Source organism: Balaenoptera acutorostrata, chromosome 8, assembly GCF_949987535.1.
Source record: "Balaenoptera acutorostrata chromosome 8, mBalAcu1.1, whole genome shotgun sequence".
In the NCBI taxonomy this organism is placed as follows: domain Eukaryota; kingdom Metazoa; phylum Chordata; class Mammalia; order Artiodactyla; family Balaenopteridae; genus Balaenoptera; species Balaenoptera acutorostrata.
In genome coordinates this window covers 63133159-63148606 of record NC_080071.1, presented here as the reverse complement: position 1 = coordinate 63148606, position 15448 = coordinate 63133159, and the positions used below count along the sequence as shown (strand labels likewise).

The window sequence follows — 15448 nt, the reverse complement described above, 5'->3', positions numbered from 1 at the left end:
CCTTTTCTGTGTCAGCTTTTTTGGAAAACAGCACTGTGTATTGGTTTGCTTGCCCTCAGAAGACCTGGAGATGAGATTATGATCCTTCTTCTCAAATTAATGGAGGCTTGTCTCAGGAGCCATTTGACAAGTTCAAATACTGGCTGATTTAGATACTGGCCTCTTATCAGCACCTGCAAGTTAATGCTTTTCATAGGTTGGAGGTCTGTGTTAAGTTTTGTTATCAGATTCCCTCCAATCTTGGTAGATTATGCTTTAATTTGCTATTCTGTGACTTCTTATCATTATTGTCTATTTCATGCTATTCAGTTATAATAAATACTAACCTAATATAATGCAGTACTTAATGGATATAATGGGCTTGTGACATAAGCTGGGTAAAACAAGTATCACCTTCAAGTTAATAAACATTTCACATCCTGGCATAATTTGGTCTATTCCTAGGACTTGTGCAAAAAAAAAAGTGTTAAAGACTTACTTGTTCTATCACTTATAATAGTCATAGATATTCAGTCTTTGGCCTATTCTTTTTTTAAATATTTTTAAAAATTTGTTTATTTAATTTATTTATTTTTGGCTGTGTTGGGTCTTCATTGCTGCACATGGGCTTTCTCTAGTTGCAGCGAGCAGGGGCTACTCTTCATTGTAGTGTGCAGGCTTCTCATTGCAGTGGCTTCTCTTGTTGTGGAGCACAGGCTCTAGTCGTGCAGGCTTCAGTAGTTGTGGCACGCAGGCTCAGTAGTTGTGGCGCACGGGCTTAATGGCTCCGCGGCATGTGGGATCTTCCCAGACCAGGGATCGAACCTGTGTCCCCTGTATTGGCAGGTGGATTCTTAACCACTGCACCGCCAGGGAAGTCCCTGGCCTATTCTTTTAATTGATTGAAACCCAGTCATTACTGTGACTCTCAAAAATCCATTTGTAGAAAATATTTTAAATTCAAACCAAACTCTGTATTTCCCATTCTTAGGATTAGCAGGCCCTCTGTGTTCAAACATCTTTTCCTTGAAAGCTAGAACTTTAATGCTGTTAGCAAGAGTAGTTTGCCCCTTCTCTTGAAGAATCATAGAAACATAATCTAGTTTTGTACCTGTGGCCTTTGAATTTTGATGCATGTTGAATCTGATGTCAGGAGTTACACAGAAAAGTCAGTAATGATCCGTGGATCATTGCCTCACTATGCCACTGGGTGAATTAGTCTGCTCGTGTGATGTGCTCCAGCTTGTGTAATGGACCTATTTAGTAGCAAGACAGCAGCCATATGAAACACCTGGGTGGTCTTCAGGGTACTTTCAAGTGGATTAGATTTCAGTTATCTAATGTGAAGTCACAAAGGTTTGGACAGCTGGGGCCAGTTCCACATCATGAGTAGAATATGACCCCTTGCCTACTGGATGCATAAGGTAAAAGGTACCTGAGGTCACTGCTGAGCCCTGGGCTCCAGGAGTGGCTGTGTGTCAGCCAGGGAGATCTCACACCACAGTCACAAATGTTGGAAAAGTCTCCATGCAAGACAAGACAGGAGAAAGTCAGATTTTCCTCTGGCACTTTTATTAGACATGTTCCCTGTCAGGGGAGCCCAGTTTCTATGTTTTCTGGATTGAGCTTCTGTTGATTGACTTGTTTAGAATCGTAAGTGCTATTAAGTAGAAACCATGCCTTCCCCATCAGAGGAATTAAGGCCCTGAGAGGCATTAGGTCCCTTTGCTACAACACAGAAGACAGCATTTGGGGCATAGAGGCATTGGCATAAAACCATCTTTTGAGTGTTCCTCAGAGATAACAGTGTCTCCATAATTCTCGACTTTTTCCAGTCCTTCCAGGGACTTCGAATCTCCAATAAAATGTAATGATCAAAGGTTTCAAATGCAGCTGATAAATAATATAGATTTGTGCCCAGGATGCCTCAAATTGACTTATGGATGTTTCTCATCTATCATGAAGGAGTTGGTGATTTGAATTTGGTACTTTGATGTTGCCAGTAATTGTTTACAACTGCAGCTCAACGGCCTGAAGGCATTGCTTGATTTTTCCCTTTCTCATCTTGTAAAGAACTAGTGAAGTAGTCTTTCAGAGGCTGTTTTCAACTCAGTGGGAGCTGTGGCCTAAAATCTAGGACCAAAGAAAGGTTCCATAAACACTTCCTACAGACCAATATCACTGCCCTAATGAACCATCCCAAATGTGCTCCACACTGAATCAAAGAGTCCTCCCAAGTCCAAACCTCCTCCACTGGACACATATCCAAATACACTTTAGGTTTTTATAGGGGAATTACTAAAGAAACCATTTAGAAAAGATAACTCCACTTAATCTTTTAGTCAACATGTTTCATATATTTATAATCTACAAATGTCTTTCCAAAATGTATTTTAATCAGTTCTTCAATACTTGAAAAAAAATGCTGTAGATGGTCTCCCTTTGGAAGCCTCAGTGTTATTCAAATGAGATTAAAGTAAAACTGTCCCATTTTAAGACCTTCTAATAATGTTCTTCTAACCAGATCACTCAGTCATTTTCACCTCTAGTTACTTGAATCATGCCTGTTTTATAGCTGAGCAAATACTATCAGTATCTGTGCAAGGATGTCCATCTCTGGCCTCTAAAATCATATGCCCCTCTGCCTACTATAAATATCTGAGTCATCATTTTATACCAGTTTATCAATTCATATACGTTACACATTTCAAAATTCTGTTTAAAAGTCAACTCTCCCAAAGAATCTTTTCAAGTAAACTCAACTATTTTCCTTCTACTTCTTCCATAGGTTGCCATAAGTCTTATGAACACAGATTATTCATAAATATCAAGGATGTAAGACTGTAAACTAGAGAAAACTGAAAGATCAACTGACCAGGCAATAGATCCCTTTGTAAACTACGGTAACTGATAAGATTGTAGTTAATATTTTAGAGCCTCTACTGGAATTATTTAACATTGGTGTTGATGTCACTTTTATGCTCATTAATCATTAAGTTGCAAGGGTGATAACATATGCTGCATTAGTGTGATAGTGTTTGTTTTAAAATAAATGTTGATGCTGAAGAAAAAAAGTGTTAGGTGAAGTGAAACAAACCTGACAGTAGCAATTTATTTACTTATTGGGGGCATAGACCCCTTTCATGAACCAAAAAAATTCCCTTGTCTGAGACATTTCAGAATCCAAAGATTTCTGAATTTAGAGGTTGATCTTTGTTCCTCTTACTGTGTTTAGTTCAATTCAGCAGGCATCTGTCAAGTACCCACTCTGCTAGGGATCCTAAGTGATTGACTAGGGTGAATTGCTTGCTCTCAAAGAGCTTACAATGTAATGTTGCCCTACCTTACTCTCCTCCCCATCACTTTCTCTCTCTCTCTCTCTCATATTCCTGTTTAAGAACTTGCTTTATCCCTATCTGTCTTAAATGCCCACATTTGTGTACGTGTTTATTATCTGCCTTCCTTCAGCTATTTACAAGCACTACAAGATTAAGACCTTTGTGTGTTGTTGTATCCAGAATGCCTAGAAGACTGCCTAGTATATTTTAGGCATTAAATGAATAAATTAAGGGGAGACAAGAAAAAATACACCTTTACAGATAAGACAAAGCAGGATGTGACATACCTTAAAACACAGAAGCAGATCCACATTTTGTAGGGCTTTCAAGTATGAAACTTGGGGAGATTACTATTTAAGAAAAGGAACATAGATTTTACATACAAAAGTATAAATGACTGCTAATTCAAAATGAGAAAAAATTCCAACAATTTTTAAAAAATTAATAAAGCTAATATACTAAAGATGTCAGAAAATATGAAAAAATATTTTATTAATGATATATTAATTGACTGTATCTGAAATAATGCTTAAAATAACTTGCTTTTTCCTACAGTTTTGACTGCATAATCTTTAATAATCTCTTCATATGTAAGATTTTTTTTATACACTGAATAAACAGATAATTCAGTCTTGGCTGTAGTATAGTAATAAAAATGTTTTTTGTTTAAATAGTATATGTGATATATAAACATGGGGCTGCACACATACATTCTTGTAATCTGTGAAATGGCTACAGGTTTGTGTCTTACTAGCATAGGAATTTTAATTCTATGCTACGTTTTCAAATATATTCCATACAGAAGAGGACTTCCCATTTGTCAAGATATCAGTGAGAACTGAATTATCTGATTACTGAATTACATATAATTTTATACATGGAGTGAGTGAATTTTCCTTAGACTAGCTCCTGGCTTTATACATTTCAAGTCTTATCTTCCAGCACCCACACTCTTCCAATGCTGGGTGCAAAAAGAGCACAGTCATTTCATTATGTCACCTGGCCTTGTACTTTTGTATCATGAAGCTGGATAAACCAACATAGTGGGTAAGAGGGATATACCTATATTCCTCTAAGAGGACTGGCATAGAACGATACATAGAAGTGTCTGTAAACCACACAAATATATATAGTCCACTTTATTCAGATGAAATGTATCTTCAACTCACTTAACTGAATCTGGAAATGTTCTTGGCCACTCTAGGTTCACCCAACAGAAGGGACAGTATGCTGGAGGGGACATCAGAGTTGAAAGAGATAACAGAATTAACCTATTGCGATTAAACTATTTACTTAGGTAAAATTTACAAAGTCATATAATCATGTGCTCATGTTGCTAAGGTTCTACCTGGGAGCTTGTGAGGAGCCCTGAAGTTAGGCTTCATTAGCCCCACAGCAAATCCGTATCTAGATGTTACAAGGAAGTAGAGATCTTTATACCTTCAAGGATGGACGGGATTACAACTGATGGCAGTAGTAGAGAATGATAATTTAGGGGGTAGAAACAGCATGCACGCTGAGGTCAGAGTCTGCAAGACGTTTTTAGGCAATGACACGTAGTCCCGTTTGGCAGATACTGTATGGCAAAGAATGCAGTGCAAGATGTAATCTGAGAGGTAGACTGGGGGAAACCCATTAGTACCTTGAATGCCAGAACAAGAAATGGGTGGTTAATATGCATGTCTCAGATCCCTTCCATTCACCTCTATGATTCTGGAGCCTTTAGTTGGAGTCATTAATTCAGGTATCTTTACTTGTTTGTTAATGTTTTGTGCTTTTTCTAGAGTGCATACCTTTCAGAGACCAGGGCCTTTGCGTCTGTTGAACCTTCACTGTAACTTGTCATTGTTCCTTTATTTAAATCGTTTGAATTTACTCTTAACCTAAAGTGACCACTTTTGAATCTCTTCCATTGGCGTTGCCACAATACAGTGTGCTTTGTCCTTTTATTGCTTGTCATTGTTCTTAATATAACACTTGAGACGTAGTGCACGTCTAAGACTTGGCATTAACTGACTTTCAGTAGCATGAGAAAATTGATATTGCGATGTGGTTTAAACAATATGAAAAACTGTAGATTTGTATATATCAACTGGATAAAATGTGAACACTTCAATAGGAGAAAAAGCATATACCCTCAGGAATGTGGCAACAATATACTTCGAATTGGAGGCATAACAATCTTCAGAGAAAAGTATAATTCCCGGTAAAAGTCAGTTACAAACCTCTTCACTTGTTTTTATAGCAGTGGCACTCCAATTAAAGCAGCTTTCCAAATACTAAAAGATATCTTATCATGTGTCTGCTCATTCATAATTATTGTGTTGCTAGACTGTTCTGTGAATTGCTTGTGTTTGTTCCATCATGTGTTGAACAGGCTTTTCTGGGGTTTTACAATCCAAAATGAAAGAAAAACAACACTGTTAGTCAACTTGAACTTCTTTGCTCCTTTAATGGCAATACTGGGAGTCTCTTTTCTAATGGAGTGATATTTAAGAGTAAGGTATTTGGACAGCTAAAATTCTGCTAAAATGTGACTTGGTTTCTCTCATGTGGTTTTTCCATCACGGTGTCGGAAAGCATGTCACAGCTGCTGCATTCATCACAGGCCAGGCACCAGACCTGGTCAGGCACTCCTGTAGTGAAAGTGATCTCTTCTCCGGTACTTTACCATAAATTGCGTTGCTATTGATATCATTACCAATTTGTTTTATAGGTCTCCAGGTTTCAGTGAAGGGGAGTTTGTTAGGCATCAGTGGAAAAGCCCTATCTCATGCCCACGAAACACACACACACACACACACACACACACACACATGCACACACACACACACACACACACAACCTAGTTGTCTCCAAAAGCAAATGATGTACCACTTTCACTAATCTCTCTCTTTTTTTTAATTGAGGTATTTGAGGGTTAATAGGAAAAGGATATTTAAATCATTTACAAGAGAGACCATGCCCTCTGAGAGAGGTGCTGGTAGGCCTTGACTAGTGGAGTCAAGCATCTTGCCAGATATGCCCATGTGATTATGGGTTGATATTCGCCTTTTAGTTATTCATTTCCCAGCACCCTTTCATTTTATCTTCCTATCCGAGTCTTTCTATCTGCTGAACTTTTTCGATGAAAAGAATTGCTACCACATTGAAGAGACATCATTCCCATTACTTCCATGTGCTCACCCACGTAAAGGTGTGACCCCACAATGGAAAAGTGTCACGTGGATAAAACTGGAGTAGAAATCAAGTCCAAAAGAGTTAGGAACTTAATTTCTCTGGACTTCAATTTCCTTATTGGCTCTATAATTCACAGAACTGTCTCTTTTCAGATTTGGAAGGGCCTTTGGTATAGCTTATCCAACATGCTTCCTTAGTTAACGTGGAGGACTTGGACTCTGGGGTACAACTCAGCTGTCTCCTGGGGGGCACGTAGTGCCAGGCCCACCTTTAGAAGGCAGGTTTCCTCACACTTGCTCTCTTTGCACCGTATATCTGAAGGACATCTCCATACTGTAACGCCAAATGCATTCAACAAGTGTTGAAGTGCAAGATAATTAAAAGGCATTCTTCGAGGTACTGACTAGGTACAAAGTCTGTTATGGAAATGTACTGTATGAAACCGAGATGCAGCTAATGCATCCTGTTAATATTATTAATATACTACTAATATTGCTTAACTGGCAGAGCATTTCTTTTGCTATTTATCTCTTTTTAAGTCCATAAATATGTTAACCATCTGCAATGCATTTTCATCATCAAGTGAAATATTTACCAGTTGAGGTGTATTGCAACAGCCTTTTCCCCCATCTAGATTTATTTTGTTGTCTATCCTAAGTGTAAGTAGCATTGGAAGGAGAGTGTGTTTTCTTTCTTCAAACTAGGTGTTTTGGTGACCTGCTAATTCAGTAGCACAGAAGTAATCCTTCAGAGCAAAGGAAAACTGAATCTCTACAAAGACCAGCCTTTACCCCTCTTTGCACAAAAATAGTTTATCATGTTAACTCCAGTTCCTTTCTCCTCCCTTCCGCCCCACCTTTCCTCTAGGCTCACCTCTGTGGCTCTGTTAACCACACGTCATTCTAGATACACTCTGAAAATCCTCTGAAGATTCTTTGGGAATATAAAATTCTGGTTTTCTCATTAGTTTGCATGCAGTGCCTTTTGGAGGCCCGTGCTGATTCTTCCTGTTTTTCTTTGTTTACCTTGTGTTTGTCTCCATCACTCATTCTGAAAGCCAATAGGATTTCCAGTATGAACTTCATACTCACCTTTATGAATGCCCGAAAATCTAGTCTTTAATTTCTCATGCATATCAAGACATCTTAGATTAAAAGCAAATCATTCTAACCTTCAGTGGGCGAAGATTCATGTTTTTTGTTTTTTGCTGTTGTTGTTGTTTTTCTGAAACAAATCATAACAGTTGCTAAAACTTCCCTATTGCTTGTTCTTCCTCAAGCAAGAAATATAAGAATGGTTTTAGGTTTCTTTTGGACGCTCCCTCTCATTTGCTTTGTATGTCATTGAACTTAGTCAATGAACTTAGTCATTGCTAAGTTCTCCTGTGTCCTTCTCTAGTTTCTTACTCCATTTTTGCCTGTGACCGCTGAGTCCCTCTTTCTTCACATCGCCCTTCCAGCCTCTTCATGCTTGGGGCCTCCCAGTTCTCACAGAATGCCTTGTCAATGTCTTAACTGGGACCCCCTAAAGCTTTCCAGGTGTCAGTCACCCTAGGATGAAATAGCATCAGTATTGATGACAAGCTGCCCCTTTGATTTTGCTCAGGAGAATCATTAACCATTCTTAAATAAATCCCTGCTCCTACTCACCATACAACTTAGAACTTGTGCCTGTGTGACATTTGACACGGGACTCATGTTTAAAACCATTGTTTGTTTTCTCTGCCCACTGCATCATGATATGGATGATTCTTCTGGATCTTGGTTTCAGTCTCTATAACTGCCTGTCTTTCTGAGGCATCTTTCAAAACCCCCCAAACAGAATTTCATATATAACACATCATCTGGCATTTAAGCTGATTTCTTCCCAAGCACATCCTCTAAACAGGGAAAGCAATCCCTCCAGGGGTGTGAGTGTGCACCATTTATACCAAAGAGACAGCAACCTTTGTTTATATAGATAACACCTTAAATTTGTGTTGGCCTTTATATCTTGCATGATTCATTGATATGGCAATCTGAGCCTTTTAACTAGCTGGTGCCTCTTTAAAAATTCTTTTCCCCAAACTGGATTAGGTGACCCTCCTCTGGGCTCCCTTCGTTACTGGGTTCTCCAATAAGCCATGCCTAACTCCCCTGGAACACTACATTGGGACCTACTTTTCTGTATACTGAAGTGTTTCTTGTCCCATCTCCTTCTTTAAAAGATATGCTTAGAATAAGCACCATGATTATTCACCTTAATATTGTCCTCCCCTTGTATAGGCTGATGCATAGCAGGGCCTCAAATATTTAACTGAGTGGGAAAACATAATGCAGTTGTATAAGACTTTATGCTTTAGTCTTAATATTTCTTATTTTATTTGGGCTCTGCAACCAGTGGCTTTTAAACTATGATATCAAGGAATAGTACTGTTCCTTGAGCTGAATTGAGGGCTTTTGCTTCTAAAATCTAATGAGCCTTTTCTCAGTTAGCTGAAAAATACCAATGAGTAGTATTTTTTCCCCATTTTTGAACTTCCTTTCCACCTCATCATCTTTTTCTTAGAAGTTTAGATTTGTATAGTTAGGCTACACCTGATTTTACACAGAATTATGTTTTACTATTTTCATTTACATAGTATTCCAGGAAACTTCACTTGACTTTCAGGAGTTCAGCTTTTTGAGCAGATAAGGTAACACTGCTCACAACATTAGCAAGTGCTATAACCTCCTTTTTCCTGTGTATGTGTGTGTATGTGGGGGAGGAAGTGGTTCCTGTGTGAAAGTTAGGTATTGGACAGTACCACGTCTCATGCATGTCTTATTTTATTTCAGCTGTCCATCAATTCTGTGATGTGATGTTATCAGGCTATAAATGATGGGACTGGATCACAAAGCAGTCCAGTGTCACAGAGCAAGGAGAGGTGAAGTTCAGTCTATTTGATTCCAAAGCCCGGGTCCTCTCCACTGTCCCGACACTGTAGTTCTTAGTGTCTGACGTTTACTGTTAGGTTATAAACTCCTTCAGCGCAGAGGTTATATCTTATGTACAGCCCCTTGTCCCCCACCCCCAGGAGTTTCCAAAAACCAAGTGTAGTTGTCTCCCTCTCATTTCAGCCCGGTGTGCCTTTTACCCTATCATACATATACATCCAAGGATTTGCCCAGGTCGTCTTCAGTACTTCCGATGACTTGCTTCCTCTTATACAGCAGGACGTATCTTTCCTTGTCTTTAAAGTGTAACTCAGTCTCACCTTCGAATGGGGCTTGGAATTTAAAAATTAGATTTTTAAATCACCATGTGAAAGGTTGCTTAAAACTCTCTGAGATAGCAGTTCCTATTTAAAGGTGCTCATTGGAGACAGCCAAGGAGAAATTAGGTGACTCAACAGGAGACGTTTAAGTACGGAACACAGAAAAGTAGAGGAAAACAAAACTTATTCCCGATGAGTTGGCAGTACGTTTAAAAACGACATACAGATGGCCAAGAGGCACATGAAAAGATGCTCAACATTGTTAATTACTAGAGAAATGCAAATCAAAGCTACAGTGAGGTATCACCTCACACCAGTCAAAATGGCCATCATCACAAAAATCCACAAACAATAAATGCTGGAGAGGGTGTGGAGAAAAGGGAACCCCACTATGCTGTTGGTGGGAATGTAAATTGGTGCAGCCACTATGGAGAACAGTATGGAGGTTCCTTGAAAAACTAAAAATAGAGCTACCATATGAGCCGGCAGTTACACTCCTGGGCATATAGGAAAACATGGTCTGAAAGGATACATGCACCCCAGTGTTCATTCCAGCACTGTTTACAGTAGCCAAGATATGGAAACAACCTAAATGTCCATCACCAGAGGAATGGATAAAGAAGATGTGGGACATCTATACAAATGGAATATTACTCAGCCATTAAAAAGAATGAAATAATGCCATTTGCAGCAACATGGATGGACCTAGAGATTATCATACTGAGTGAAGTAAGTCAGAGAAAGAGAAATATCGTATGATATCCCTTACGTGAGGAATCTAAAAAGAAATGATACAAATGAACTTATTTACAAAACAGAAACAGACTCACAGACTTACAGAATGAATTTATGGTTACCAGAGGGGAAGGGTTGGGGGAAGGGACAGTTAGGGAGTTTGGGATTGACATGTACACACTGCTATATTTAAAATGGATAACCAACAAGGACCTACTGTATAACACAGGGAACTCTGCTGAATGTTATGTGGCAGCCTGGATGGGAGGGGAGTTTGGGGGAGAATGGATACATGTATATGTATGGCTGAATCACTTTGCTCTGCGCCTGAAACAATCACAACATTTTTCTAATCGGCCATACTCCAATATAAAATAAAAAGTTAAAAAAAAAAAAAAAGATCTAGCTGCTTTACAGTTTGTTTGTTTGTTAATGTTCCAAATAGTTGGTCCACTGGTACAAAACTGAACTGTCATCTTCTGGGAGACACCCTATAATACTGTGGCATATTGATTGATTATCGAAATACAAATACATGCTATTATAAAATTATGTTTTAAATAATTTAACATTTTGTTATTAAAACAGCAGATACAGTAAGTAAAGAGTCAGTCATGTCTTTAGAGTTGAAGGAAAACTATATAGTGTGACTTATTTGAGAAAAATATATTTGTTACCCAAGAATAATGTCTTTCTTTCTCCCTCCTTTTCTCTCTTTCCCCTCACCAACACACACACACACACATTCTGTATATGTGTATATATATATGTATATATGTATATGACTCAGCTGAAAAAACAACGTAACTGAAATTGTCAGTCACTGAAATATTTATTTCTGTGCCTCTAAATCAATGTATTTTGTGACCTCGGTATCCCATACAGGTTTAACATGTTTTTTATTTGTTTTGTCTTTTTCCAATTTGATATTATTGATTGTTGCAGTGTACTAGTCTGGGTTAAATGCTTGGAAACAAACCAGAGTTTCATGGAGTTGGCCCCATTCTCTTTTTAATTTTAAAGGTAATGGGTTGCTTCTGAGGATATTGCGTTTAGACTGGCTGGTTCACTTTGTGTTAATGGTAATTCTGGGGCTTAACCTGAGAGGCTCTTAGTCTTTAGATCACCTGAAGGTGGGAAAAACATATTGGTGTGGAACTGGGACTCTATTGTCTAAGATTTTATGGTACTTTCTCTTACTTTTGCTCCTCTTATTTTTTTGTTTTTAATATTTCTTTCAGAGAATAATTGCCAACCATAGAACTATTGGTATGTCACTTGCTTAAGAAATGTTTTAAAATAATACAACTGAATGTATATGCAACACAGAAACAGACTCATGGATATAGAAAACAAACTTGTGGTTACCAAAGCAGAGAGGGAAGTGGGGAGGAGCAAATAAGGGGTACGGGATTAACAGATACACACTAATATATATTTAATAGATAAGCAACAAGGATATACTATATAGAACAGGGAATTATACCCATTAGCTTGTAATAACCTATAATGGAATAGAATCTGCAGAAACGCTGAATCACTCTTCTGTACACTTGAAACCCACATGATATTGTTGATCAGCTATACTTAAAAAAAGTTTTAGATGGAGGTGGGGAATGATGTAGTGAAGTGTCTATTAATAAAAAATAAATAATGGAATGTGAACTTGGGCTTTATAATACCTTTTGGCATAGTGTTTCCTCCTCAGTAGCTCATTCATTTCTTATTATAAAATAAGTTATTTTTTTAAAAGCAACTTCTAACTGAATAAGGGTGAAAAGTATTAGCAATACTATGTTTTGTTCACAGAATAAGGATGTTGTAGCACATAGAAAAATCAGATTTGTAAATAACTTCAAAATGGATTCACTTTTTATAACTGTACCATATAAAATGAGGTATGAAAAATGTTATTTTAAACTGCAATAGCTCGGGAGTTGGGGAATTACTTTCAGAATATTGATAAACGGGATTACATTTCTACTGTTTCTTTTTTCCCCAAAGGCACACAAATAAAAAGTTAATTTTTATAAGAGAGCAATTGTTAAGTCACAAACAGATTTTTTGAGCGTCTCTTCTATAGTGACCAATTGTGTACGAAACAAATTATTTTTGGCCTAATTGCAGGCAGAGTAGTTGGGCCACTCTCTCTGCTAAGGTTGAATTTCATTTGAACTTTCTAATAGTATGATCTGTTTTCAGAATTTAATAACTGACTCAAATATTTAATAATGGAAGCTTTCATTATTAAAAAGAAATCAGGATATATTTTTAGAAGAACTAACTTATTTTCCTTATCAGTTTTATCTACTTTAGGAGAAAAGGAGGAGAATGAAACCAATCTCTTTGTGTACTTAAATAGACATTAATGCTATAACCCCAGCAAATAATTTATTTCAGTATATATCATCATTCAAAAGAGTTAGGAAGCTCCAAATGGCAGTAATAACTATACTTCTAGCTCTCCTGAATAGCAAATTGCACTGACTGTGTGAACCTCTTCACTTGTCTGCTGGATAATCATTCTTTTTAATACTCAAATATATTTTCTAGACCAGTTTTCAATTGTACACTGTCAACTTTTGCATTGCCTAACAGTTTTCTGTTAAGTAGAATGGCTTGTTTTGAAATGCAAGTGGGGAAAGCTGAGAGCTGAAAGATTTTGTTTCCATGTGTCATTCTATAAATAGATGACAAAAGATCATTAAATGGATTAATTTATAGGCATCCTTAGAAATAGAATGTTTTTACATAAAAGCATGTTGTAAACCTTTTTAATTAAATTGCATTGTACCATGCCCTCTCTTCCCCCCAGGGCATTCTTGACCTCTCACCTCTTATTTTGTCCTACAGGCACTCCGCTGCTGGTGAGGAGAAGCAGTGACCCAGCGCCAAGCCCACCTGCTGATGCCCAGCCAAGCGCTTCACACCCCAGTGGCCAGAGTCTGAAACCTGTTATTCCAGTAGGTATCCTGCCGTTTGCATTCCTAATGAAAGATCAAAGCACCTTACCCATAAACTAACTGGGACTTTGCAGTCTTAAGTAAGTGGATAATTAGAGCTTTTGATAGGATATATAGTGTTAGTTATAATAATAACTAGCATCAGCTATTGCTAGTATATAGTTATAGTGATAGCTATTATTTACAGAGCACCAATTATGTGCCTAGCACTGTTAAAAGGGCTTCACCTTAAGTCATCTATACTTCCACATCAAAGTACAAACATGTTTTTGTCTCCATTTCACTGATAATGAAATTGAGGCAGAAGGAGGTTTAGTGATTTGTCGAAGGTCACAGCTGGTAAGTGGCAGAGCCAAGAATTTAACCCAGGTGGTTTGGCTCCAGAACCTACGCTCTTAACCAGTGCACTATACTGTTGGGTTTCCCATCCTTCTCCTTCATAATGCTCCAAGAGATAGTTTATCTATTTTCAGTATGTTAATACAATACAATGCTTTGTGAAGTCATAAGTCATACCATGGTGAACGGTGATAGAGTTTCAAGCTACCAGTATCGTAGACATGTGGTACCAGGACTGGGTTTCTCAACATTCAAATTAAGGAATAATAAAATGATATACCAAAAGTGCTGAAACCTAGGTATACCTGTAAATGCTCTACTTAGAATTGAGAAGTTAAGTGGAGAATAGTTTCCTGAAGAGACAATGCCCTCCTTCCATATGGAGCTGTGGGATTTTTCTGCTAAGTCCTGAGTTGCTTTGAAGAATTGTAATTTTGGTTCATCCTCTGAAATAGCCTGAGAGTTAGATTTTGGATAATGGCTGCGTATCACTGCAATAGGTGATCTTCAATAATGTAATCATATTTAAAAGTCTCCTAAAAGCAAGTCTCTTCTCCATTTTAAGTCTCACTGTGTATAGTGCCTTCAGAAAAAAAAGCAACATTTTTGGTATGTAGAGATGCTAAATGAGCTAAATGGATTCTCCCAGTTTTGTATAAAATATTCTTATCAAGAACCAGTGTTAATATGTGTGAGGTAGGAGTCACCATACTAAATTATGGGGTAATTACTCATAGGTTTGCAGCAATATTTGGGCATGTTTCTTTTGGTAAGCAAGGGAGTGTCCTGAAAGTAGTTTAGATGTCATGTTTTCTCACTTCCCATCCTTTTAAAGAAACATATTTAATGGGACATTACTTTAGTAAAAATCAGGTGTGTGTGTTCTGTTCTAATGATGAGTACAAACAGAACCAGTATGTGGTATGCTGTGTGTGTGTGTGTTTAATGCCCACTGATTGAGACCATGTCAAGCCTGAATATATTGGATTGGAGGAAGAGAAGAACTATAAAAACAAGAGAAAAATTACATAAAAGAGAAAAAACTATAATTTACTGCTTATTTTTGCGACGTTAATACACCCTGAAACAAAAGTGTGATCTGTGTTACCATGATTTACATGCAGAAACCCCACCGATATCAGGTCTGTGTTTCTATCACTTAGGCTCTGTGTTGAGACCAATCGAAAATACAACAATATAGCTTGCCCTAGAGGAAATGAGGGCTACTATCTTTCTGCTAGATTCTGTCTCCTTACCAAAATATGATATTGTTGAGCTCCAAGTTGGGGTATTTGGAGAGGGAGGTATATTATTACTAGCAAAAATGCAAATCCTAATTCGAGAAGAAATGCTGGCACTGAAAATCCTTTTACCTAACCTATGCAAGTTATCAAACATGGGTCAGTCCCTATGTATCAACAGTAGAAAGGAAAGCACATTTCCTCCTTCCCTCGCAGAGTTCTCTGTGGGTGATGGAGTTCAGACCTGAGACTCAAAGAAGAGAATCTGGTCCTTGCCTTGCCACGGAATAATGGCACATGCTAGACTTCTCTTGCCTCAGTTGTAAAATAATCTTCACGCAAACTTTAATCCTTAACGTTACAAGGAACAGGCAGTGCACCTTATTTATCTTTCTTTCTCTAGTCCCAAGTACATGGAAGGTGCTCAGTGTGTGTGTG

At 37.8% G+C, this 15448-nt stretch overlaps 1 protein-coding gene across 5 annotated transcripts in view; it reads left to right on the top strand.

Annotated features, from left to right (window-relative positions):
• PARD3B (par-3 family cell polarity regulator beta) overlaps positions 1-15448 on the top strand; it is a 1043271-nt gene that overhangs the window by 441032 nt on the left and 586791 nt on the right. For all 5 annotated transcript variants that reach the window (XM_057551599.1, XM_057551600.1, XM_057551598.1 and 2 more), the window contains exon 4: positions 13321-13430. In XM_057551599.1, coding sequence (XP_057407582.1) covers positions 13321-13430 — 110 coding nt within the window. The remainder of the gene's footprint in view (positions 1-13320; positions 13431-15448) is intronic.